Source organism: Lampetra planeri, chromosome 5, assembly GCF_965212315.1.
Source record: "Lampetra planeri chromosome 5, kcLamPlan1.2.h2, whole genome shotgun sequence".
Taxonomy (NCBI): domain Eukaryota; kingdom Metazoa; phylum Chordata; class Hyperoartia; order Petromyzontiformes; family Petromyzontidae; genus Lampetra; species Lampetra planeri.
In genome coordinates, this window is record NC_136111.1 from 20,343,539 (window position 1) to 20,368,535 (window position 24,997).

General features: G+C 46.6%; 1 protein-coding gene across 4 annotated transcripts in view; it reads left to right on the top strand.

The window, feature by feature from the left end:
• Positions 1-882: 882 nt before the first annotated feature.
• RBFOX3 (RNA binding fox-1 homolog 3) overlaps positions 883-24,997 on the top strand; it is a 305,378-nt gene continuing 281,263 nt past the window's right edge. For 3 of the 4 annotated variants that reach the window (XM_078594967.1, XM_078594964.1, XM_078594968.1), the window contains exon 1: positions 884-1,307. In XM_078594967.1, the coding sequence (XP_078451093.1) occupies positions 1,107-1,307 (201 nt within the window). In that variant the 5' untranslated portion in view covers positions 884-1,106. Of the gene's footprint in view, positions 1,308-24,997 lie in introns of all 4 variants that reach the window. The other variant, XM_078594966.1, reaches the window with a different exon arrangement.

Genomic DNA, 24,997 nt, shown 5'->3' on the forward strand with positions numbered 1-24,997 from the left:
CATGCACAGCGCCTCCGCCACGTTCTGTGAACGTCGCGTGCAATTGCTGTGGCGCGTGGCTGTACAGCGCGTGGCCCATTAATGGGGTGGGGTGGGGGGGGGGCGCGCGGATCCGCCGCGCAACTCCTGCTAAAGGAAGAGATTTGGAACTGACACTGTGATTCTCCCACATAGACGCGCGCATGCAAGCGCACGGCCCCGCGAACGGCACGGCGCGTACGCAGAGAAAGAGAGCCCGCGTCGAGCTCGCCGTTGCACACGAGCAGAGAGGGTAGCCCGGATGTGACACATCTTCCTTTCGCAGCCTTTCGGCACAACACCCCCACTGTATACGCGTCTCTCGGCGTGCGCTAAAGGCGTCGTGGCTCTCGCTGTTGCCGCGCGACGATGCCGATCCGAGAACCGCGAGTCCTCAACGACTAAGATGCAGCGTGGAAGGACCGTGAGTGTCTCAGCCTAACCCCCGCTCATCATCAGCAGCAGCACCACCACCACCAGCCCCCTCCGCCTCCAGCTACCCTCCCCTCCCACTTCACCCTTTTACCCCGCGCACACAGCACTCGCGCACAGGGGCACACAACCGCACAACACACCACCCACACATCACCATCTCTCCTCCTCTTCCCGATTCGCGTTCTCCGGAATTGCACTGCTGCGCTAGAACCCAAGTGTTGGAGGTGCGGGGGGGGGAGTGATAATAAACGCACGGCACATCTGTGCACTGTCACTCTCCCCGCGCCCGAGAAGAGTCGGGAACAGACAACCACGTCAGCCCGGCCGCCCGGAGGAGCCACGGCAGTATCACCGTGTTGCTGCACGTCTCAGCAGCGTGTGTGCACGGGAGGAGGAGGAGGAACAGCAGGAGGAGTAGTCAGGAGGAGGAGCAGGAACGGGGTGGGGGTGGGGGGAATAATAGAGACAGGCAATCGCCAAGGCGCGCACAGCTGAGATTCATCATCTCAGAGGAGCGCAGCGCGGGAGGGTGCGAGCCCGGGATACAGCACCGCTCCACACGAGCAGCAGCAGCACCAACAACCGTCATCATCATCATCACCACCACAGCCACCAACAACAACCAGCAACAAGCAAAGGCACAACAAGTCTGGATGGCGGATCCGAGAGCCGTGGAGAGAGATGAGGGCGGCAGGGCGAGGAGCAGAGACGTGAAGCTTAGGAGGGAAGACTTTCAGGACTCGCAGCCGGAGAGCAAGCGGGCACGAGCGGACGAAGTGACCGGCTCGGAGCCCCTCCAGCTCCTCCAGCCGCGGGCTAACGGGGAGCAGTGCGGGGGGACCCCTTGGGCGCAGGTGAGAGAGGCGGTCGGGGAGCTGTCCCCGGGGAAGGCGGGCGGGCGTGGTGGGGGGAGGGGTCCAAGAGAAGTGGAAGCAGAGGGGGGGGCCCGTGTGTTACCCACCCCCCCACACACCGACATCCGTCAGCTGGCGTTGCGGCGTGACAGTATTGTGTGTGTGACTTTGAGTGTGACTGTGTGCGTGATGAATGTGCGGTATGTGCTCGCGAACAGCACTTGCACCAACAGTCTATTGAAGGCTATACGGGGGGTCTTTGTGTGTTGTGTGTGTGACCGGGTGTTGTGTAGCGGGAGCGCTAGTGTCGGAGTGGCCACCCGAGTTCGATTCTCGCTCACGGCGCAACACCAGTGACGATTATCTGAACCGGTCCTGGGCTTCCCCTAGATCGACTCAGCCTCAAAATGAGTATCCCACTCGGGTTGTTGGCTACCCCCAACTCCTCGTGTGCCGTGGCGGCCTTCACAGGTGCTACTCGCTAACAGCACTTGGCCCAACAGTCTGTTAAGGCTCCACGTGGAATCTTTGTCTTTTGTGGCTGACAGGCGTCTGAGGCTACACGAGGAGCCCCCCTTGAGTCGTTGTGTTACTGTGCCTGTGTGTAACATCAGTGGGATATAAACCGGTTAGAGCCCTCCTCCACCTAGGTCGACTTAACCTCAAATGAGTGTCTGGTGCGGTGTTGTTAAACATCCAGGACTGGATGTCTGGCCCCACCACTCCCCTGAGCGCCGTTTTCCGGCTCTAAAATCTGCTTGTTGATAACAGCACTCGCGCCAACAACCTTGTAAAGCCTATACAAGGGCGGGGGTAGGTGGGGGTGGAACCTTTATATAATGTTTGTGCAGTTTGTTTGTGATGTCTTGTTACCTCCGACGTGTTTGGTTTGTTATTGGAGTGGCATAGACCCCATTAATGGAATTGGCCCACCCACCCCAATTCCCAACAGGACCTTCCAGAACAACAACAAGTCAAGTCTCGTGACTCAGTGCGGGTGTCGTGGATAAGCAACAATGCGTCATTATTATTTCATATACCGTACGAGTAAAGTGTCAAACGACGAGTGGTCGGGATCTTCCTTTTGTCATGAGAATGATGGTGAACCCCCCCTCCCCCCCTGCTGCGCTATTCAACAGCCGGTGTGAGCCTCGTGTAAGTGACCCATTGTCATTTGTGTTCGAAACGTCAACCCGGTAGAGTTACGTGCATTCACGCGTTCACTTTGTCACTTGTTTTCCGCCATCGGCCACTTCATAAACGGGGCGATAGGAGAGTGTGGGCGAGCGCGTTGGTTGTGTGCTTGTCACTGGAAGTGTGCTGAGCTCGGCTGTCCGCGGGCTTCCCGTGTCCCAAGCACCACCTCCGATTAACGCGGTTGGCGAGGTACCGTGCGAAAGAAGTTCAACATACGTGCGTACATTTTACTGGAGGCAAATTGCTTGGTTCACTGATGTATGTAGGATGATATATTTGTAATATTTAATTACGGGGCGTTATGGTCTCGGTCCTATAAGTGACATCAGCTAACCTAATTGTAATTTAAAAAAAAATGTTTTATTTTTGTAGTTATCATGCTAGACTTTCTAACAATTCTTGAACACCAGTCACTCATGATCATCTATATATTAGATAGATACAGTTTAGTGCATACCATCACTGTGCATTTAAAGTATTGTTGTTTAACTATTATCATTGTAATATGTTCACAATGAAATTGTATTGTATTTTGTGGTGATTCATTTCGAGTATTGACGCAGTTATGGTGTTATTGCGAAATGTTATTGGAGTTTGTTATGATTGTTTTATATTGCGAAATGTTTTTATGTACTAGCAAGAGTGTAGTGTGGGGGGTGTAATGTGCCGCATATGTGCGCGTGTGTGCACAAGCAGTGTACAGGCAGTCCTTTACTTACGAGCACTCGACTTACGAACACCGGACTTACGATCGTGTCTCGGGAATTGGACTCGTTCGTAAGTCGAGGAGAGCCCGCACTATAAATTATACCTTCCCCCCTTTAAAGCCCATTGAGGTTAATTGTTTGTTACACAAGTCAGATGCGCAAGTTGCTGTTGTCATGTAGGGTCAGTTAGGATTATTTTGCTCATGTGAGCAGTTTTTTTGGGGGGGGGGGGATTTAGGCTATGCGGCAGTCTATTCTTTGCTAAAAAATGTTACGTGGTTTTTCATGGACACGTATCAACCAGATGGTGCACTTTTTATAATTCCACGCAGAATTTAACAGACATTGGGGAATCATCCATTGACTCATCGAAAGAGCCTCGCTTGTAACAAAAATGACCTCTCCAGCCACCCAGGGAAATCTTCTCATATATATATGACTGATTTGAGGCATATAGCCGAAAAGCGTAGTTACACGTGTAGTCTACATTGTGGGTCTGGCAATAAAGAAAATAATTCCCTGTAAAAGTCACTGCTGGATGAATTCTTTCCCATGCCATGTCATCAATTGAAGTTACTTGACCATACTTCACCACACTGCTTGGTGGGGGTTGGCGAAAGGGGAAGTGGCCAAAGGATTGGTTCAGATATAACTCGTTACTGATGCTGGCTGCGGCTGAGAATAAAACTCTGGGTTCACCAGATGTATCGTGCAGCACGCTCTCACCACTGTGCCCACCGCTCCACCACTGTCACCTCTACTCGAGTGCATGCACTGTGTTCGGAAATCACTCTACGACGAATTTAACATTGATAGCCATGTGAAAATGGGCACTATTTTTCTTCATCAAATAAGAAACACATGCACAAAAAACCACGTGGCACGCACTTTGCAAGGCATGCGATGGTGACTTAGCAGCGCCTTTTGGAAAGCATCGGTTGAAATCAATGTACGAACAATGCTATAATTGTATGAATGTGCTTTGGCCTTTGGTGTTTTAATTTTATGAACTCATCTTCTTCGCGGGGGGGGGGGGTGAAGTGAGAATTATTTGCGCGTTTGTGATCTCTGTGGGTGGTACAACCCCGTGTCACCGCATGAACACGGCAGTGTGCGCACACTTGTTTATCAATTGAATCCTGTAAGTTGGGATCACCACCAGAGTGCATTCGGTGCTATCTTTGACCTATGACACCTGCTTTGCAAGCCTGGTGCAGGAACATCGCTCCATAAAAAAAAATATACATCTGGGGAATTTCGATAGCTTTTTCACTCTTTGTCTTGCACAACACTGTTGGAAGCAGCGCATTTTGTAGGGCAAGATACAGCCCGGCTCCTTTCAGTAAGCATCTTGAAAGTGCCAGTATGGTTCTGCTAACTGGATTTGACTGGGAATTTAAGCGGATTTAAACCTAACCTCGTTCTGATGAAATAGCGGATAGCTTTGAGCAGATACACAAATCTCATCACGTAATCCAATAATACAGCAAAAAAAATGTAGAGCTTGTCAGCGTGTTAAAACGCTTTTAGCTCTCACTTTTTGTTTATCCTACTTGCAGGTTAAAGCCAAAAACTAGACTGCCGATTAACGCTGCGGCAATTCGCAAGACTAATGGGGTTTACCTGAATAATTTACACATGGGCGACCTTGCGATTAAATACACACTATTGCGTTGTTTCCGTTGTATGGATGCCAAAGACTGTGCACTACGGGCCAGTCAGAGTTGGAGAGGTGGTTTCTCTCTCATATCACTGCGTGAAAAGATGCAAGTGAGTTTTTGTCTGTGGATGTGAGGAGGAGCGTGGGGGGGGGGGCAATTCACAGTGGGCACTCACACACTACAAGTACCTACTATCTGTCTTGCTATGCCCTTAGCACATCCCAGCTTGTATCTGTGTGGAGATTGAGCCTTATCTTCCTTGTACGTGGGCGTTTTCTCTGAATGCTCCATTTTTCTGATGCATCCAACATGCTCAAAGCAATGGCCAAACACCCCAAGCAGGGACCTTCTAAACAACAACAACAAAAAATCACATTTTCCCACCAGGCTTATGATGATGGAAACATTTTATGCAATAAGGTATTGTATGAATACTTATGTGATCACTCGCATTAATATCTTTAAATACCTTTGCAGTTTTGGAAAATGCATTGATAAAACATTTTAAACGGCCATTTTGTCAGCCCACTGATGAATGAAGGCCAACGTCACGCGGTGTCAGTTGAGTGGTTATTTTGATCATAGTTCACCACTCTGATCAGTGCAGGTGTGGTCAAGGGCGCGCCAAAGACCGATTCGGATATCACTCACCACGACTGATAGGCGACCGGGGATTGAACCGGCGGTGCTGGGTTCACAGCGCAAGTCCACTAACCACTGCACCACCACTAACACCCCCGCATTGACGAATGTGCCTCTGGTTACTTCTCATCCAGGGATCTGCACTTGGATATTCGGTGCGAGTAGATGTGATGGAGAGGGTTCATAAGACTGACTGCTGGAGTTCATCCCACATAGCTACCAATTTATCCGGCTAGGAGCGAACAGCTCCCAATTGCAAGATTGTGAATTCAAATCCAGGTTTGGGGGGGTTGACTCGGACAATCATCCGTTTGGGGTTGCTAAAATGAGTGCCACTTTGTGGGCAAGTCGACAGTGGTTTCCCTAAGGATAAAGTCGTCCTCGACATATGAATGTGGAATTTTCAGCACTGTTTCATGGGCTGCCAATAGATGATGAATACTGCCTCAGTGCTCGTTTTGAGCAAGGTATCACTTTGAATATTTTTGACTTGCAAATTTACACATGAATTCATCTTGAAAATGAGAATTTTCTGTTTCCTACTTAACAGTATTGAGGTAACTTTAATGTTAAAAATGTTTTTGTTCAACTGCTGTTGAACGTGTCCTTGCGGAATATTTTCTCCATTCATGTCTACCCCTTAATTTCTCTATTGAAATTTTAATTTTTAAAAATCTAATTTTTTCTAACTTTGGCCAAATCGTTTCTGCTTCTGATTTTTAGCTTGTACAATTTCACACGTTCTCAGTGGAGTAATTCCATTTTTGTGAATTGCTTTAATTATTCCAAAAAACATTTTTTTATTTCGTGAAAGCTTTGATGACCGCATCGATTTCCATTGGTGAAATGCCTCTTCATTGTCTACAAAGGCTAGGCACAGTGAGATTTGATATGCATTAGTCGTCACCAGTCTGATTTATGGCATGTATGCATTCGATGGTAGAGAAATCTTTTCTAAACCTGGCTTGCTCATGTGGTTGGCTTGCCTATGAAAATGTAACGTTATACTGTTCCCAGTAATCCTCATGAACAATTTATTATTATTAATAATAATAAGGGCTATATTTATAGCTCCGTAACATAGCAAACCATTCCACAGGTGCTGGAATGTTTGCATGCGATACGAGGCTGTAGTTCAAGCCAGTTTTATTACCCTTTTTGAAGAGAATAATTATTGAGGCATCACTGTATGATTGAGGTATTTCATATCTCTGTAAACGTGTAGTAAGTTGGTAAATGAGTGAACAGGATGACATTGATTTTAACAACTGATGGATATGAAGGTTGCACGGGTGGCCTCAAGATACATATTAGAGAGAGAGAAAAACTAGATTCGAAGCTTTCGTGACTGCATGAATTACTCTTTGGTTCTTTCGGTAAAGTCATTTAATTAAATTTCTTTCTACGTGACTTTACCGAAATAATCAAATAGTAATTCCTGCAGTCACGAAAACTTCGAATCCAGTTTGAACCACCTCTACGGGGAGGGTTTGCCGTGCTTGTTTGTTTCATACTTAACTTAAATAATTTAGCAATCTTTGGAAGAACGTAATCAACCAAGTGGGGTGTTGACTGTTGTGTTGGCTGACTCTCTGTGTTGTATTTAATTATATTTCCAAGTTTACTATCTTTGTTTTCTCATTCATTTGTACCTGATGATGGTTGCTTGTGTTGCAATCGAAACGTCGTATTATATTATTATTTTCTTAAATTTATTTATACTTGACTTTACCAAAAGAACCAAAGAGGAAAACCACGATTTGTGTACAACAGCATTGTTAAACTGTTGACGATACCATCACAGCAAGTATAATTACGATAGTTTGTTATCTTTTCCCCACACCTCCGATTAGCACGGTTGGCTACGTATGGTGCAAACGAAGTTCGACATCCATACAAGACCAACCATGATCAGAGGTTAACCAGAGTTGTTACGAGTCCATTTAGAGAACTGAACTGAATGAAAAGCCACCTACCAACGTGCCTCAAGAATGATATCACCTGCCGGAGCAAATATATCAGAAGCATGGACGACTTTGACAAAAAGAACGTGAAAGTCGATTGAGAAGCATGGAGAGGTACATGCCTGGAATTGCACCGAGAGACAGACGGAGAGGGGCACTTGGGTCAGGGAACACTCTCAAGTCAGAGAGATCATATTGGTTGTTTATAAAAGTAAGTGGGCTTGGGCAAGACACATTGAATGAAGGGAAAATAGCCGGTGGTCGAGACTAGCGACAGAGTGGCAGCCAAGGGAGGGGATAACACTGCCGAGAGGAGGTCAGCCGTGGCAATGGAGAAATACGATCAGATCAAGTGCGGCAGCTACAGCGAATCATTCCATCGCGAGATCATGACGGATCGGCGACAGCTCATGGGGGAGATCTTGATCCTGCCTATGATAATAGTACGAAAGAATGTTTACATGTAGCGCACAGTATTTGCTCACCAGATTCTAGAAAGAACAACTCAGAGGCGTGATGAACCACAGCCACGTAATGAGCCAGCACCAACAATTGTCCAAACTCTGCGGTCCTCTACATATTAAGATGTTATCGGCTGACTAATCAGTGTTTACTTATTGGAGGAAGCCCTGCGAGGGGGAAACACACTCTATCCCATACAGACGGAACAAGTGGAGTCTACATGTTTGCCGTACTGCGTTCTAGCAAGCCAGAGTGTAAGGATGCCATACAGGAATAGTGTTTGTATATGTGGTATATCTTCTGCATTGTACATTTCGAATATGTCCGTGTAAGAGCTATGGATTGTTGACGAGTGTAAAGAACACAAATCTGGTCCCAAATGTGCTGCGTTGCAAATTGCCAAAAGGAAAATATTGACCTTGAAGACATAAAGGTGAATGATTATTTTTTTTTCGGCAAATGCACTTCATGCCGAGTAATCCTTGTCATATAAACGATTATATATTACCATCCATTTGTTGTGGCGTATAACATTAATAACACTGACATCCACCTTCCCTGTTTGGAAATAAAGGGGCTTCTTTAAAACATTTATCAGCACATGTACATACGTAGATTAATTGTTATGATTCGTACGTCTTACGTGTTGATTAATGATGCGGCGAATACAATTCTTAGAACTGTATATAAAAAAAATCCAGTGTGATTATTAGTATTATTATTGATGCTAATCAATGATCATCAGCTGCAGAATTGGACTCTTTCCAAACACACTGCTTTGTGAGATGGTACCAGGCACAAATCTGAGACAGGTTATATCACAGGAACAATCATCATCATCATCAGCCATTATCAATCCACTGCTGGATGAAGGCTTCGTAAAGCCTCCACCACCTCTCCCGATATAACAATCGGCATAGCACATGCGCACGAACTCGGGTGAACAGGAACAATAAAGCGAAACATGTTGTTGCCTGCCCATTTAAACCCTGCATGCAAACCAAAGAGCACTTTCGACCAAACAAGCGAGTTATCCTCTCCGTGAGCCCATTTCCTCACGGTTATTTCCTTACGGAAATTGACATTTCTGAGCACGTGAAGCGTCGGTAATAGCTGAGAGTTGAGCGACCTTTGGATCATTTGAAGTGCAACTTGCATCGCAGCAGTTCTCTGATGACATTTTAGAGGACAGGGACGTACAATATGGGGGGTTTGCCACGAGAATCGAATCAATCTCTTCTGCCACGTCCATTTCCTACATTGCTTTTTTTTGTGTTTGAAGGTATCAAGTGTTTTCACGTCTTTGCTGGTTTTGTTGTTGAGAATCATAATTGACGCCCGCCTCTCGTCTCTCACCTGTGCGAGCACGAAGGATGCATGCAAATGTTCAGATCGCTCAGAGTGAGGTGCTCAGCACTTTCGTGGAGGGGCAGTGATGCACTGGGTGACGCATCGTGAGTGGGTGACGATATGAATATGCATGTCCCGTCGTCTGCAAAACATTGGCATGAGTGGTGAAAAAAAAGATGTAAACTTATACAAGTCTATGTAATTACTGTAGACTTTTGCATGGCCAAAACTACATTTCACGGGGTTATTTTTTGTGCAGTGGTTTGTAACTGGAACAAGAACCCCATACCCGTGAGAATGCTTTCCTATAATTTTGATAAAAGGAGGCAACACTAACAGCATCGCCTGAGGGCCTGAACCCAAGATCTCAGATGCACGTGCTCCATTTCACAATGTGCGTGTCAAAGCCTCTGACCTCCAACCACCATGGGAAAGCACTGTGAATGTGACCAGAAGGAATTATTGTTGGAATTATTATTATTATTTTCCGCACTTTTTGTATGACGCATTTTCTTTCGTGAGTGAATTATAAAATAGACAAAGGTTTCCATTACCTGACGATCGCATCGTAATTATTTTACTGCACGCCGGGAAATTTAAACAAAATGTACGCACATTTTGTTAATCTTAAAATTGTTAATTGCGTGCTATTATTACTGTAGACTTAAATAATGAGTATCCATTATTATGGCTCACACAATAAATGCACAAATAGTCCATACGAGTACAACTCTGTAAGCTCTGCAAAAGCATGAGAAATTTCACACAAATCAATTTTAAAATGTTTCAAATCCGCATGCCTTCATCAATATACGCTTGGATTTTTTTCTTACCTCAGTTGAAAAATGTGCAGTGTTTGCATTTGCACTCGTTCAGCAAGATGTTTTAGTTTTCAGCCTTGATCATGTTTTTTCTTCTTCCGCACCAGTGCAATAGTTTTAGTTTGAATAAATAACAAGGACAATTGAAGTGCAGGAAGTCTCCGTCTGAATATTTTAATAGAGGGCAAGTGCATTTTTCATCAACATATGGATACTGTCAGCATGCATATACTATGGCTGTATATAACATGTGCACATGGTCGAAGAGACAATCCACCTCACAGTGGAATTTATGAAACCTATGTTTTATGGTATCAGCAAAAGATGCAGCTCTGTTGTTTTTCATTTGGGCGCTGTTTAAAAGGAAAATAAATTTCACACCCTGCCAGGAGAATTGCTCGGCTGCTGGAGGACCTTACCCCATGAGCTTATGAGTCCCAAGCATGGCCATATGGGCAGGGTTCGGGTGAGGCCGTGGTTTCGGCTCGTGGCTTATATTCGGAGTGATATGAGTTCAAATCCTGGCCAGGGGTCCACTTACAATATCATCCCTCTAGGGTAAATATCGCTTTGTGGGAAATCAAAGGTGGTATTTATAGAGGGAAACTGACCCCGTACCGTGAGAATGTTGAAATTCAAGGCCACCTACACAGATTAAGCACCACCCCATTGCTTGTTTGGGCAGAGACCTTTAATGTTGATTGTAACTGTATTTGTTCGTTTATTTAGTGGCAGTAAACATTCATTTGTAAACTGGTAAGTCAAATTTAGATCAATAATCTCTTTGTCAATGGAGTCCTGAGTCTGAAAGAGCAGAGTAAAAACTGAAAATTAAACATTCTAGATATATAACTGTAAACATGAAACGAACATGGGAGATGTATAATCTATGATCGCTGTAAGGTGTATTTTTGTGAAAATAATTGACATGTAACATTTGCATTGCCACACAGAGTTCTGACATTTTGGGCCAAATCAAGATACACTGATACATTGTTGAGAATGTTCACCAATAGTCGGCCAAAAATGTGATATTTGATCTTACATTGCTTGCAAGCTTAATACAACTGTGTTAAATGCAGCATTCTTTGATATTTCACTGTGATACAGACAGCATCTTCGCTAACCCTCACTGACCTCAGTGGTCAAACAACCGCCGTGACCGACACACGACAAGGCATGTGACTGTCATGTACAGCTGGTACAGTTCGTTGATTAAGACTTTTCATAGGCCAAGAATTATGATCTAGGACCATCCCCACATCCTGCCTTCCCAAAAGGCTAGAAAGCCCCCCTCCAAGCCATGCCCAGCGTGATGTGCTTCACGACGCCAATGATGTCACTTAGTCCTGCCCATCACCTCCCGTCCAGCGGCACATGTAGAAACAGTGGTGAGATTTATCTTCTTGGTTCTTTCGGTAAAGTCACGTAGAAGGAAAATAATAAAATAATACAAATAAAACATAATAAAATAATTCTCACGACGTTTCGGCCACAACGCAAGCAGCCGTCTTCAGGTGGAGAACAGGTCTGTCGAGAAGGCAGAGTCTGAAGTGGTGAGATTTGTTTTTGTTTCTCCCCCCCCCCCCCACAATATAATCGAGTTATCCGATTAACTAGTGTAATCAAACGGATAATCTGTGTAGTAATCGTTACTGAAATAACCGGATAACCCAGCTCTCTACAGCAATGGTGGCGTGCCACTGCAGAAGCCACACTGCTGTTAAGGACACCGCAATGTTGAATACACCAGTTACAAATGTTACGATACATAGCTCATAATGCATTGGTCCTAGTTTATTAAACTCTGCAATGGCAGTTCTAGATGTCATGGCCCATGAAAGTACTGCAATGCTATATTTCACTTTTTAATTAACGTGTCTCAGTAAAACAAAACTCCAACCCTTTGAGTGTGTGTGTGTGGGAATGCTGATGTCTAGGGCCATTTCAGCATGGGTAGATGTGTGTTGACTTTAGAATTAATCGTGATGCTCTGTGGGAGACGCCCGGTATATAAAACTAGAACGGCAAATGCGATGGGCTGTACGATGTCTGCCATTTAGCCTCTTTATCCTCAAAGTGGAAGAGACTCCAGGATGTCACAGACTCGTGGTGGTAATGTCCGCAGGGTGCATCACAAATAGCTATTTGCGTACACTCATTGCTCAAAGAGTTTCCGACTGACACATTTAATGGATGTCGGTGCATTAATCTGCCAAATACACACAGTGGTATATGATGATCAATGGGCAGCGGGCACTGTAGTGATTAATTGAAAGAAGCAATCAATGTGGAAATGATTGGTCCATTAGAGATGAAAAGTCCATCTTTGGCTCAAACCTGGTTAGCGGGCAGCAGGTCAGTCTCGGGTGATGCCTTATGGTATGATTGAAAATATTGTTAAAATTAAGTGCAAATACATGAAATGAACCGATTAATCTTTTTTTGGGAAAGCAAAAATGCCCGTTTTACGCAGTGAAGTACGGCTGTGTTTTACGACACCGGGCGTTTTTTTGGGTTTCTCAAAAAAATGTGTTGTGTTTCTTACTGCTTTTCACAAGACCTGCCAGCCACACTGTCATCACATTGCCCACATAAATTGGAGCCGTTGCCAATGCAGTGGCTTCTTGGGAGAATCTGGGCATTTCGCAAAAAAGGAAAGACAAGCGAAATGGATTTTTAAAACCAAAAACAAAGCTGAACAAGTCTCTCATTGGCACCCACAGATGTAGGTATTCGAGATTGCTTTTTGCGAAGTTCACCCGGGTCTTTTATTTTTGTTGTCAACATTAAACTGTAGGCACAGGATGCTCTTGCTGGAATGTGTTCACATGGAAAGCTACTTTGTACTCATCTGACGAGGGTCTGATGATGATGATGAAGATAAAACGGGGAGTCGCCCTCCATTGGCGCCCAAGCAGTGTTTTAAGGGATGCCGTTGTTTTAGTTTTCAAATCGGGCTCCCCTGCCGGGAGTAGCGTGTGATTTATCGCCCACTCAGCGGCGCATCTCCCATCTCCCGTGAGGTATTAACCGCCTCGTGGCTAATGAGAACATCACAGGAGTCACACGCGCAACAAAGACGAAGATTCCCCCGCCCCCCGCCATGTAAGCCTTTTAACACTCCGTTAGGACACGCGCTGTCATGGGGAGGACAAGCACAAAGAACCACCACGCCTGGCTCCCTCTGTGTCCCCTAATTGCTGATGTTTACGCACCGCACCAGGTTCTAATTTGAGGCCGAGTCGACTTAGGGGGAGGACCCAGGACCGGTTAAAACATTCGCCACTGTTGTTGTTCGTGACCGGAAATATAACTTTGGTCGCCGGGGCTCATCGTGCAGTGCATTCACCACTTCAATACCGTCCCCCCCACAGTGGCATGCATACACATACGCACGCGCTCACATACACGCACGCACACATACACATGTACCGGCACAATTAAATGCATGTGCCCGAGTATAGAGTGAATGTGCGTGCACACGAATGTGCGATAAACGGAAACTACTGCAGTAAATGAAGAGCGTGTCACACAACACAGGACGTGCAATTTATTAGAAATGCATCCGGCGCAATGCACTTTTTCCCAAACTAGTTAATGTACATGAAGATAAATGATATGTCCCCAGCTGTGCTTTTGCTTATAACGTGTCTGAAGATCTTAGTGGCATTTGTGCTTTGTACTTTTACATTCATCAGACGCTTCCTTTGAGGACATCCTGGTACACAAGTACTTACACAGACGCAAAGAAATGTTCCTAGTGGACACAATTTCCCAAACTTTGTTTTCCATTACATTATCTAGCCCTGACTTGAATAACAGCGTAATGTTGACAACTGCCACCTCGGGGAAGTGTACGTTCTGTGAATCGTTGGCTTTTTGAGAGGGAGAAGTATTTCATTTGTATGAGTATCCTGTTGATATGGGCTTCTTCCGTATGAAGGGCCCACATTTTTTTGCAAGGCTTTTTTTCTAACCTCAAGGTCAGGGAAGGTTTTTGACACTGCCATTAATATCCCAATGATTCCATTTGGGAGGAACTGTCAAAAAACAAGTCCCGGTTTTACGAGTGCATGGCAAACAGCTCACACACAATAATATCCAGCGTTAAATGTGCCTTTCTTATCACGCAATAGCAAACGGGGGTTTAAATGTGCAGCATTTCTGTGGCTGTTTTCATCTACGCGAGATTCACAATTGAACTGTAATTTATATTTTCAATAAAAAATAATGATTTGCTTTTTTGAGTAAAATGTGTGCCGCGCACCCTCGTTCACCAGACCCACGTTGTGGATCGTCTCCCTATAACACGTGGGTGCTGCTGAAGCAGTCGTACACTGGCACGTTTGCTCACGTGACAACTTTATCGGCTGGTTGTGTCGGGTGGAGGAGGCTGTACAACACAATTTTTTTATGCACGGGTTCTGACCCGAAAATCAATTGTGATTAATAATGTCGGTCGCGAAAAGCCATGTATGTATATATTTTGAATATCAGCAACTTAAGTGAAGATTCACTGTTTTAATGGACTTGATATTCTATTCCTCGTGTTGTGTTGAATTATTTGTTCAGTGTACCCACAATATGCGGTGTAATCTACTGATACCCTATTGTTTTGCTAATGTAGGGCGGTTTGCATTTAGATAATAATGTAATGCTCCATTGCACCAGCCCAAGATATCCACTGCAGTGAATTGGCAGCGGGTTACTTATTTTTTTTGCTGTCACACAAAACCTGAAGGGTCGCTCACAAGTTCTCGTGAAGAACATTGCATTTCACAGCTTTTTCTTTTGTCCCGTCCGTAATATCACCTCCGGCCACTTAATGCCAAGTGCACCGGGACCGTGAATCATGCCACGGCCGAGCCAATTGATGCCAACGGAGGATCAATGTCACCTTTTCCACCGTCGCCGTGGCCACGCGGTGCTTTAGCAGCGGGACAAATAACACACAATGCATTCATCAAAGTCTCACGCCTCCTCCTTAGTTTCACGCCGGGTGATTTTCACTTTTATCCTGATTCGTGCAGTACATATATATTTCAACAAGCGCTTTTATTGCCACCATTTATTCCCTCTCTTTTTTTTCCACTTCACCTAGGGTGTGACCGGCCACTCGCATCCCTCCAGGTGTGAGATCCACCACGGTCTCATTCTTTCTGGAGCAAGGTGGGGCGGAGGGGGTGGGCGCTTTTGAAGGCTCTCTCTCTCACTCGGTGGGAAACGTCGCGAGGCATCGCTACAGCAGCATGTGACAGGCGGCTACTTTGCAGCGATTAATAGGACGTTTCTGGCCGGGGGGCGGGGGCAGGAGTTACTGGGCGTTCGTTTGGCATGGCCAACTTGGGTGAGTGAGCAGACAGTGAGTGTGTGGCAGGGAGAAGCGGTCAATTGACTACCAACTTGGGTGTCGTCGCTGATAGGGCGGTGGTGGGTGGTTGGGGGGGGCTCCACGGGGCTGGGGAAGGGTGTGCCCGCCACGTATATTTGTCTTCCCTCCATGGAAACGCTGCTCTCCGGATTCCTGATTTAGCCCGAGAGATTGCGTTACTTGTTACCTTCTATTTCCCTCCCAACTGAGGTCACACCACCGCCACCCCCCTCCCCACGCCTTTGCGTGCCGCGCTCTCACGCCTTCTGTTCACGGAGCATCCGACGCACGCGCCCGCTCCGCCCCGTGCGATTTTTGTGTGTGTGTTTCCTTTCGGGGTTTCAATCGCAAGTTTGAACACAACGGAGAGTTAACGGTGTGAGGCCGAGCGATCGTCAGCCGCATTTGTTCACCGTCATTACCTTATCGTTGGCGCGCGCGCTGTGGGTTTCAAAAACCGCTGGGGGGGGAGGGGGGGGGTGGCTTTTTCGGAGAGAGCACAAAAGGGATGGGATGCCGGGCAAGAGGGCAACAGGAAAGAAAAAAAACCCTCGCGGATCTCAGACTCGTTGCGGGGGCTGCGTATACAGTGAGAGTAATAACAAGCCGGCCATCGAAGCGCACCGCATCGCGCCTGCACTGCAGTCGAGGCCCCAAAAATAACGCAGATAACAGATCCCGAGGGGAGAGCAACAGTGAGGGCGGCCTTTGTGAGCTGTTTAGCTTGCTGGGGAGGGGCGAGTGGAGGCTTTGTGGGGGGTGGCTGGGTGTTGGGAGGGAGGAAAGAAAGGGAGGGAAGTGGATCTGGTAGTGGGGGGGTGGTGAATAGGGGGTGCCAGGAGAGGGTTGGGAAGGAGGGGGTTGGCTTGAGAGGAGGCGGGGGACGACTACCCACTTTAAAGAGCCCTGTATCAAAGGGGAAAAAGTCTCGCGATTTTTTCGAATGCCAAGATAAATTGGCGACACCGTGCCCTAGCAGAGAGGACTCAACTTCAACGCGCGGATACCACACATCGCGTGATTAAGTTGAGCTTCCCTTTTTATCATCTTGCAATTGGGACGGGTGAATCTGGAGCATGTGTCAGGGAGCATCCCTTGAGTTCGAGGGTGAAGAATGGATGTGCGGCGGAGAGCCGCTTCATGCGTCTTCCCGTCTTCGCGGTCTGCGTTTGAAGACAAAATAGCGCGATTTTGATTTTTTTTTTGCGTGTGGTTACATTCTCGCCAGCTCGTTGCCAAACCCGCAAGCTGATCGAGCGACCGCTTAAAAAAAAAAACCACCCGCGTCGTCGCAGTCCACCGACGCCTTCCTTGGCACGGATTTTTTGTTTGTTTGTTTTGTTTTAAATCATACCATCGTCGCCTTTTTCCTCTGCTGGCTTCCGTCTCGAAGCTTCGTCGCCGGTGTCCAAGGAAGGCGGCGCTTTGCGAGCTCGTGGCGCGTGTGCCCGGGCCCGCTTGAGTGCGCCGTGAATTTGTTTCCACGACACGCTGCTAGGGGGCTTCATTTTCTCCTCCCCCTCCCTCCCCACCCGCGTGTCCCGATCGCCGAATGTCAGGGGAAAACTGGACATTGATCTACGCGCGGGCCCGTTATTATCTGTGAAGCCGGAGCGTAACTTGATTAGACCGGGGTGCCTTAGGCACTGGCCCAATAAACGCAGGCTCTTTTTCCACAGCACACCCCCCCCCCCGCCCCCCCCCCGAGTTCGCCATCTGCAGCATTGTCCACTGTTGAGTTATTGACTGCCGGGTGTACGGTCAGTACAAAGGATGTGTTGTGCATAGCGGCTCCATGTATTTAAACACAATGTGCCAACTATTGGCTTGTAGAAAATCGGCCTGTAGCGGTTCATATCGGCTCAGCCACAGAGGTTATAAGTGCGTATCCTCGGGGTACGTATATATATGAACACGTGGCCTTTATTTTAGCTCGAGATTTCCTAAAGAACAATTCGCTCGGCCTGACATTGCTGCAGTAAAGTGTAGCCATATTGGAGGTTACAGACTATTGGCAGGGGTTAGCACTGGGGTGGTGCGTGATTAGATGATTTCTGGTCAGGGTTATGATCCGCCTTCCTCCCGTCCGTTCCCTTTTTGGCTGGCAGTGGGATGCAAACGTCGAAGAGAATCAGGAAATGGAAAGTTAATTACTGCGTAAAGTGAGGTGCATTGATTTTCATGACGTAGGGGGGAGGGGGGGGGGACTCCATACGTACCAATTTCCATTTACGGAACGCCACTTACAGAATGTACTTGGGTGGCTCATACCCTTGAGAAGTCGATGAGACAAATGCACGAGGCTTATACAAATGATCTGCGTTCATTACAGGGGCGGCAGGGTGGCGCAGTCGTAACGCGCGTGCCACATGCCATGAAGAGACCTGGGTTCGATTCCTGAGCTCGGGGCCCCATTCCGGAATGGATGTAGTATGTTCTCCCCCTGTTCTACATGGGGGTCCTCTGGGTTTCCCTTGCTTCCTCCCATAGCTAACAAAAAAAACACAATATATGGTAACTGCTTCTTGGTCAAACTTCCCAGTGCTGCAAAACAAAAACAAATTTCCTGCGAATTACTCGGTTGGGATCACACGGGGCACTCACTACGCACTGCGAACACTTGGCGCAGGACCCTCCTGATAAAGTATTGAGACTCACCGAGGTTTTTGCGGAAAAAACGACGATAATAATAATGCTACACGCACCAAGTGTCGGAAATATCCAGATTTGAGTTGGTTACAAGACCCAGACGGTTGACTGAAATGTTATGCTGCAGCTGTCACATTGGAAATGCACGTGTTGAACAAGGATATCACATCAAAGAAAAGGCTTTCAAACTTTCAGTCGTTATAAAATATGGAGCGTACTTTTTTAATTTTCACATGAACGCCAACTTTATTTTTTAGCGCGGCTCGAAGAAAATGTATTTTAAATCCGTGTTGAGGCCGCCCACAAAGCAGTGTGCGCAGAAGCACGTTGTCACTGCCTGTACGATTTCTAAAAAGGTCAGAGGAACGTAAGGTTGCAGCTACATTAATCAGACCTTCAACAAAGCGCATTGCAAATCCTGCATTAAACTCACTCTCCCACACCTTGACAATTACCACTGCTTTGAGAGAGGCCCTCAATGTGCGGTGGTGAAAACCATGTGTACACTTACAATATGTCACGAGTGTTCTCCTTTAATGTGCAAACACGTTTCAAAATTAATCATCAGTTTCCGTGAATAATTCCCCATGCCGGCGGAGGCATTAAATTATATCACCTTGATGGATTTTAAAAGCAACAAGGCAATCATAAACAATGCTTGCCAATTAATGTGGCGTGTTGCCCTGCGGTGCCCCTTGATGTGTAGTAGGCACCGTTTCAATAGCTGGGAACTCTGCAGCAGCTGTACGAGTGCACGCGTGTGTGCACAAAGGGGGCCTTGGCCAGGAAACACCGCGTGCCTACGCGGTCCAGTCATCTCCTTACAGCTCGCCGGTTTAGGCCGGTGCAGCTCCCCTGAGATGGGAAAGTGGCAGTCAAAGCAGCAAAGTGTGTTTATGCGTTTGCATGCACGCGCGCGCGCGTGCGTGTGTGCGTGAGTACGAGTGCTGTGCTGCGTAAGTGCTCATGCGCTCGCTGGCTTATGTGCATGATGTTTACTCGCATGTTTGTGCATCCGTGGCCTTCGTGTAGCCTTCCGTGCAAGCCCGCGTGCGAAAATTGTAGCTGCGTGCGGTCGTGTGCGCACGTGACTAAATACTCGCACGTGCCCTGTGCCCCATTGGTGTTTGCGCGGTCGGAGATGCCTGCGTGTGCCAGTGCATCCTATGTGCGCGCTCGTATAATTTTACACGCGTGTGCTTGCCTCCTCGAATGAAGCATTTCCCACATTTCTCAGGATGCCTGTTATGCTGCTGTATTATGCCCGTCTGGGTGTGCCTGTGTGCATTCCTGCGTCCGTCCGTCCGTGCGTGCGTCCGTGTGTGTGTGCGTGCGTCTGTGCGTGCCACATTTGTGAGCACGCGGGTGCTTTGCGAGATTTGGGAGCTGGCTCTGTCGGTGCGAGGGGACCCTGAATTTGTGGCCACCACTTGCCAAGTTCACTGGCCAATAGTCGCATCTGTCATTGTGGAATTGAACGTTTTTTTCGGTCAGTGTCAACGTTAAATGTCCTGTTGCCATATTAGCAGAACAAACTTTGGAAAGGTTCTGATTTGTTTGCTTTTTCTTCTCTGCCCAGTCTGTGCATGATGCTAATTTCCATCGCGTTCGTCAATCCATCGCTGTATGAAAGCCTCCCCATGCTGAGTCTACCATGGGGGGTTCTTTAACCATACCACACCATGCTGGTCAGTACGGGTTGATGGAAGTCAGAAGGGGCTAAACCCAGGACTGGCTAGGATATCACCCGACAATGATAGCCATGGATGGGAATGGAACCCAGGTTGCTGTATGATTCACCCTCCCCCACCCGCAGTAGCGTGTTGTGCGTTGTTTGGGTTTGTCTCGCTGTTCGCTTTCTGCCAGCTGTGGAAAATTGTAGACATATACTCATCTCTAATTCATATAATATAAATACAAGTCTTAGCAAGAAGGATGGTGTGTCAGCGCGCAACACATGGTTTATTTCAGGCTTCGCGAACACGTGTTGTGTGACTATTACTGACCGTCGAATAATTGACTTGGTTATGATATATTGTAACGTATGTTACGGTTCGTCTGGGTGTCACGCATTTCATCCGTGCCACTGTGGGGAAACTCCTTCTGCTGTATTGTCTCTCTGGGCCAGGTGGAACTGGTTTGGTTACTCCTCACTGAGGAAGGTACCGCGGTGCCTTTTCGAGTTGAAATGTAAGGACGAGCACTGCACAGCCTGATGGATTGTCAATGGGTTGGGGCAGAGCCAGGATTTGTCAAGGGATGGAAGACATCGGGGTGTGTAAAACGTGAAGAGTTCGTTGTTGTTGAGATGGGTGGTTAAGAGACGGTGGGATTGGTGGCACGAATCATCCAGGTAGCTCCATCTCTCCAGCAGCCTATGGCTTACATGTTCCGAAGCACCAAGTGGAACTCTGGTGTTTTTCTACTTCTGCAGTGTGTATGTGTGTCATTAACTTAATGACTTTTCGTTAAAACAATTCTGCCTGTAGATCTTGAATGGGCTGCCCTGCAATTACTTGCTCATATCACTTCTGGCAGAAGGGCCTTCATGAGAGGGAGCTCTATACTGGTCCCCAAAGTTTTTGGCACCAGGTCCCGGTTTCGTGGAAGACAATTTTTTCACGGATGGGGGAGGGGGTCATCATTGGGTTTTTCTCCCTTTTCAAAGAAGCTCTCCAGCGACGTTTGTTTTTTTACTCATTTTGGCTACTAGGGGTTAGCAGCTTGTGGGCTTACCAACACTGTGACTGAGACAAGTGGGCAGTGCGGAAAGAGGCGCGGATGGAAGTGGTAAATAAAGTAATGGGGCGGGCCACGCGTGGACTCACCGCTCTCACTTCCTGCTGCTGTGCGGCCCGGTTCCTAACAGGCCACGAACCGGTACCGGTCTGCGGCCCGGGGGTTGGGGACCCCTGCTCTATAGGGTATTTTAGCCTACTCATCTACGCCAGACAGACATCTCGGAAGACGTGGGAGTACCCACACGTGACCCCACCAACCTGCCGATCGACTGACTGGAGTTTCCAATCGTACGACCGGCTGGACAGAGGTTGCAGGCTTTAAGAAACTTGCTCGATAATTGAAACTGAAGATCAAATGCAACCAGCGACCTCTGGATTGCAAATCCAGTGTGCTAACGATTATACCACAAAAGCATCTGCTGTGCTGTACTTACTAATTTTTTTGTAATATAATTATTCCGGCATATTATTTTTAAGTTGAAAAATCTATTTCGGTGTGATGGCAGTAATTGCACACAGACCTGTAATGGTCATTATCAGCTGTGCCACGGCATATGATTTTGCTCTCCAGAGACCCACTGCTACATGGCTTCAGGTCTTACCCATTGCTTAGCTCATTGTGCAGGGGACAGGACCACGTCCCTTGTGGGCCAGGTCCACCTGGGCCCGATTAACCAGTGACCAGTAGAATATATAGTAGCCACATGCACAGCACACATGGCTGGAGTGGTGAAACGGTGGTCAGCACACTGCACTATGAATTTAACAATGATGTTTTGATTCTTGGCCATGGCTAACACACATCAGTTGTCTGTGATGTCTGAACCAGCCCTATTCTCTTCTCTTTAGCAACCGACACTCACCACGTTGGTGAAGTATGGCCAAACAACTTTCATGACCGACATGGTGTTGGGGAGGCCTTAATATACTATATTTACTATTTTTATTTTACCAGGTAAGACCGATTGAGCTACATAGCTGTTCAATGAAGTGGCTGAGCATGTGGATATTTAAAGCAGCCAAATATTCCAAATGCACGTTCATAAATGTAGAGAGAAAAACCGAAGGACCCAGAGAAAAATCCACGCGACCACGGAGAGAACATAAAAACTCCAAATATACAGGCGTCAGGGTCAGGATCGAACCCATGATCTGGATGGGTATTCCAGCATGACAATGACCCAAAACACGCGGCCAAGGCAACAAAGGAGTGGCTCAAGAAGAAGCACATTAAGGTCTTGGAGTGGCCTAGCCAGTCTCCAGACCTTAATCCCATAGAAAATCTGTGGAGGGAGCTGAAGGTTCGAGTTGCCAAACGTCAGCCTCAAAACCTTAATGACTTGGAGAAGATCTGCAAAGAGGAGTGGGGCAAAATCCCTCCTGAGATGTGTGCAAACCTGGTGGCCAACTACAAGAAACGTCAGACATCTGTGATTGCCAACAAAGGCTTTGTCACCAAGTACTAGGTTATGTTTTGCTGAGGGGTCAAATACTTATTTCCCTCATTAAAATACAAATCAATTTATAACATTTTTGAAATGCGTTTTTCTGGATTTTGTTGTTGTTATTCTGTCTCTCACTGTTCAAATAAACCTACCATTAAAATTATAGAATGCTTATTTCTTTGTCAGTGGGCAAACGTACAAAATCAGCAGGGGATCAAATACTTTTTCCCCTCACTGTACCAGGTGAGATAGCAAACATCTTGCCAACGTGGCAAGATTGACAGGGGCTGGAGATTATTATTATATTTCTACATACCAAGGCAGCCCAACGTGATTCACGTGGCTGAATGGACTCAAACATTGCCACGGCATAGGATGCGGTGCACCCTTGATTGGGAACTGTATTATATCTCAAAATAAGCTCATCTTCGGCACTTCAATCTCAGTAAAGGGAGAGGTTGTGTCTGTGTTGACCCGCTTGGAAGTCATACGACTCAGCGTGGCTTTGCCAGATAAATAAGTAAATTATGATGAGGTGTACATCGCTTAATTATTTTCCGAATTTTGATCATCTTCCACCATTCTTTATCGACCACATTGAGTTAAAAGGCGCCTATGAATGGCGGAGAAAATAAACAATGGACATCCCGAAAAAACGGATTCTCCCATTCTCCTGACAATTTTTTTTTGGCAGAAGTTCCGAGTTGAGTGCTACGGTAGCGAGATGTTAACTACCTCAGCTGGTATACAGGAGGCCATAGGTTCGATCCCAACCCTGACACCTCCATATCTGGAGTTTGTATGTTATCCCCGTGGTCGCGTGGATTCTTCTCCGAGTCCTCCGTTTTCTCCTTTCACATGTTTAGAAACATGCGTTTAGAGTATTTGGCTGCTATAAATTTCCACATGATGATAAGCCACTTCGTTGAGTTATAATTTGTGGCCACGTCCTCATGAAAAAGAGCTAAATAGCTCAGTGGACCGTACCTGCTAAAATAAAACATAGTTTCGTTTAGTTTTGTTTTTAGCCGTCAGAAGCAGTCCTACTGATAAGCAGGTTTGGGAAGAGCCCATGACAGGCAGACTACAAACCTCTCACAAGGGACTCACTTAATTGACCCCATGACCTTTACAGGGTATGCTTCACCTGCTGTAGAAAATGTGTTCAGTAATCGCCTCAAACCCTGCACCTTAAAAACGGTTATGGCTGAAGCAAGTGAACACATGGGGTACATTTAAGTATTTTTTGCCACTTTTTTTTTGGCTGTCATTTAAGTGACTGATCCAAGAACACCACGCCCGCCGAAAATGAAAACCAATTTCATTCCACCTCAAAGGGGCTTCATGCCAATTGACGCTCACTCCAGAGGAGGCTTGACTCCAGGATCTTTGGAATGCTGGGTTAAAACAGAGCCACAGTCATGCGTCTCGTACGCACCCATATCGACACTGAAACCTAACGGTCACTTAAAAGGACATTTTAGTTTGCTCATTATTGTTATTTAGGAAGCGTTCCACTTAAATAGCGCACATGTTACTCATGTAGGGATGACGGAAGGTGTAGCCGATTAATAATATAAAATACACAGCAAGTTTCATGACCTTGCTGTTTGAATACGGAGCGCTCGATTCCCATTGGCTAGCAGTCACATGCTGAGGTACGTACTAGCTGAGAGTATGAGCCCCCTCCCCCGCTCATCTTCATTGACTGGCCGCTGAGCGTACTCCTGATTGGTGAACCACGGGGCGATCTGTTTTGGCTGAGGGCATTCGAAGGGTGAGAGCCTGCCAAATTCAAAGCGCAAATCGCCAGTCCGCTGGACTCCCGTTTGAGCGGATTGAAGAGGGTGATTGGCTGGAGTGGTGAAGCCGATGAGGAAAGATCGTCGACAACGATCAGAGTTTGGATAAAAAAGCCCGGGACAGGAACTCAGGCGGACATCTATCGAGACTAAGCCCTTTCAACTTTGTCCGCATGTTGTTGGCTGAGGCTGCGTCACTCGCATACAACATATAACGACGAAATGCCCCGATCCACATATATGAAGGAGACATCACAGCCTTAAACTCTGCTGCTCCTCACGCGGTTATCTGGCTTGATCATGTGTGAAATCGTAGTTGTTGCTCTTTCATCTACATAAGCCATACAACGAAGAAGAACATGTCACCGGACATTGTTACACTTTATATTAACTACCGCAAGCAGAATCTACTATTTCCATGTGCTCGATTGGGCCTGACGATTTGCGTCCGTGGGGGTGAAGTATACATGAGCGATGAGGCATTTTGTTATCATTCTTGTGCGAGAAAGCCTCCAGTGCTGGGTGTGGAGGCAGAGACTCCGCGTGTGCGCTGCATCACAACCTTTATGAGAAAAAAGCAACACTCTGCAGTCCAAGTGTGTTTGAGATTACTATTATTTTATGTCAATCTTACGGCTATTAAACTGACATTGCCTTTGATTTTTCCATTTATAGAGGAAATCTGCAACATCCATTGTGGCCATGCAACTCAAACTTTGGACAATAGACTAAACCACTGTATTTTTTTTTTTTTCGGTAAAGTCACGTAGATAAAAAAAATGTACAAAAAAAACCTCACGATGTTTCGTCATCATTTTTTATTTTTTTTATTTTTTTAGTAATTTTAAAATTTTCTATCTAAGTCACTTCATAAA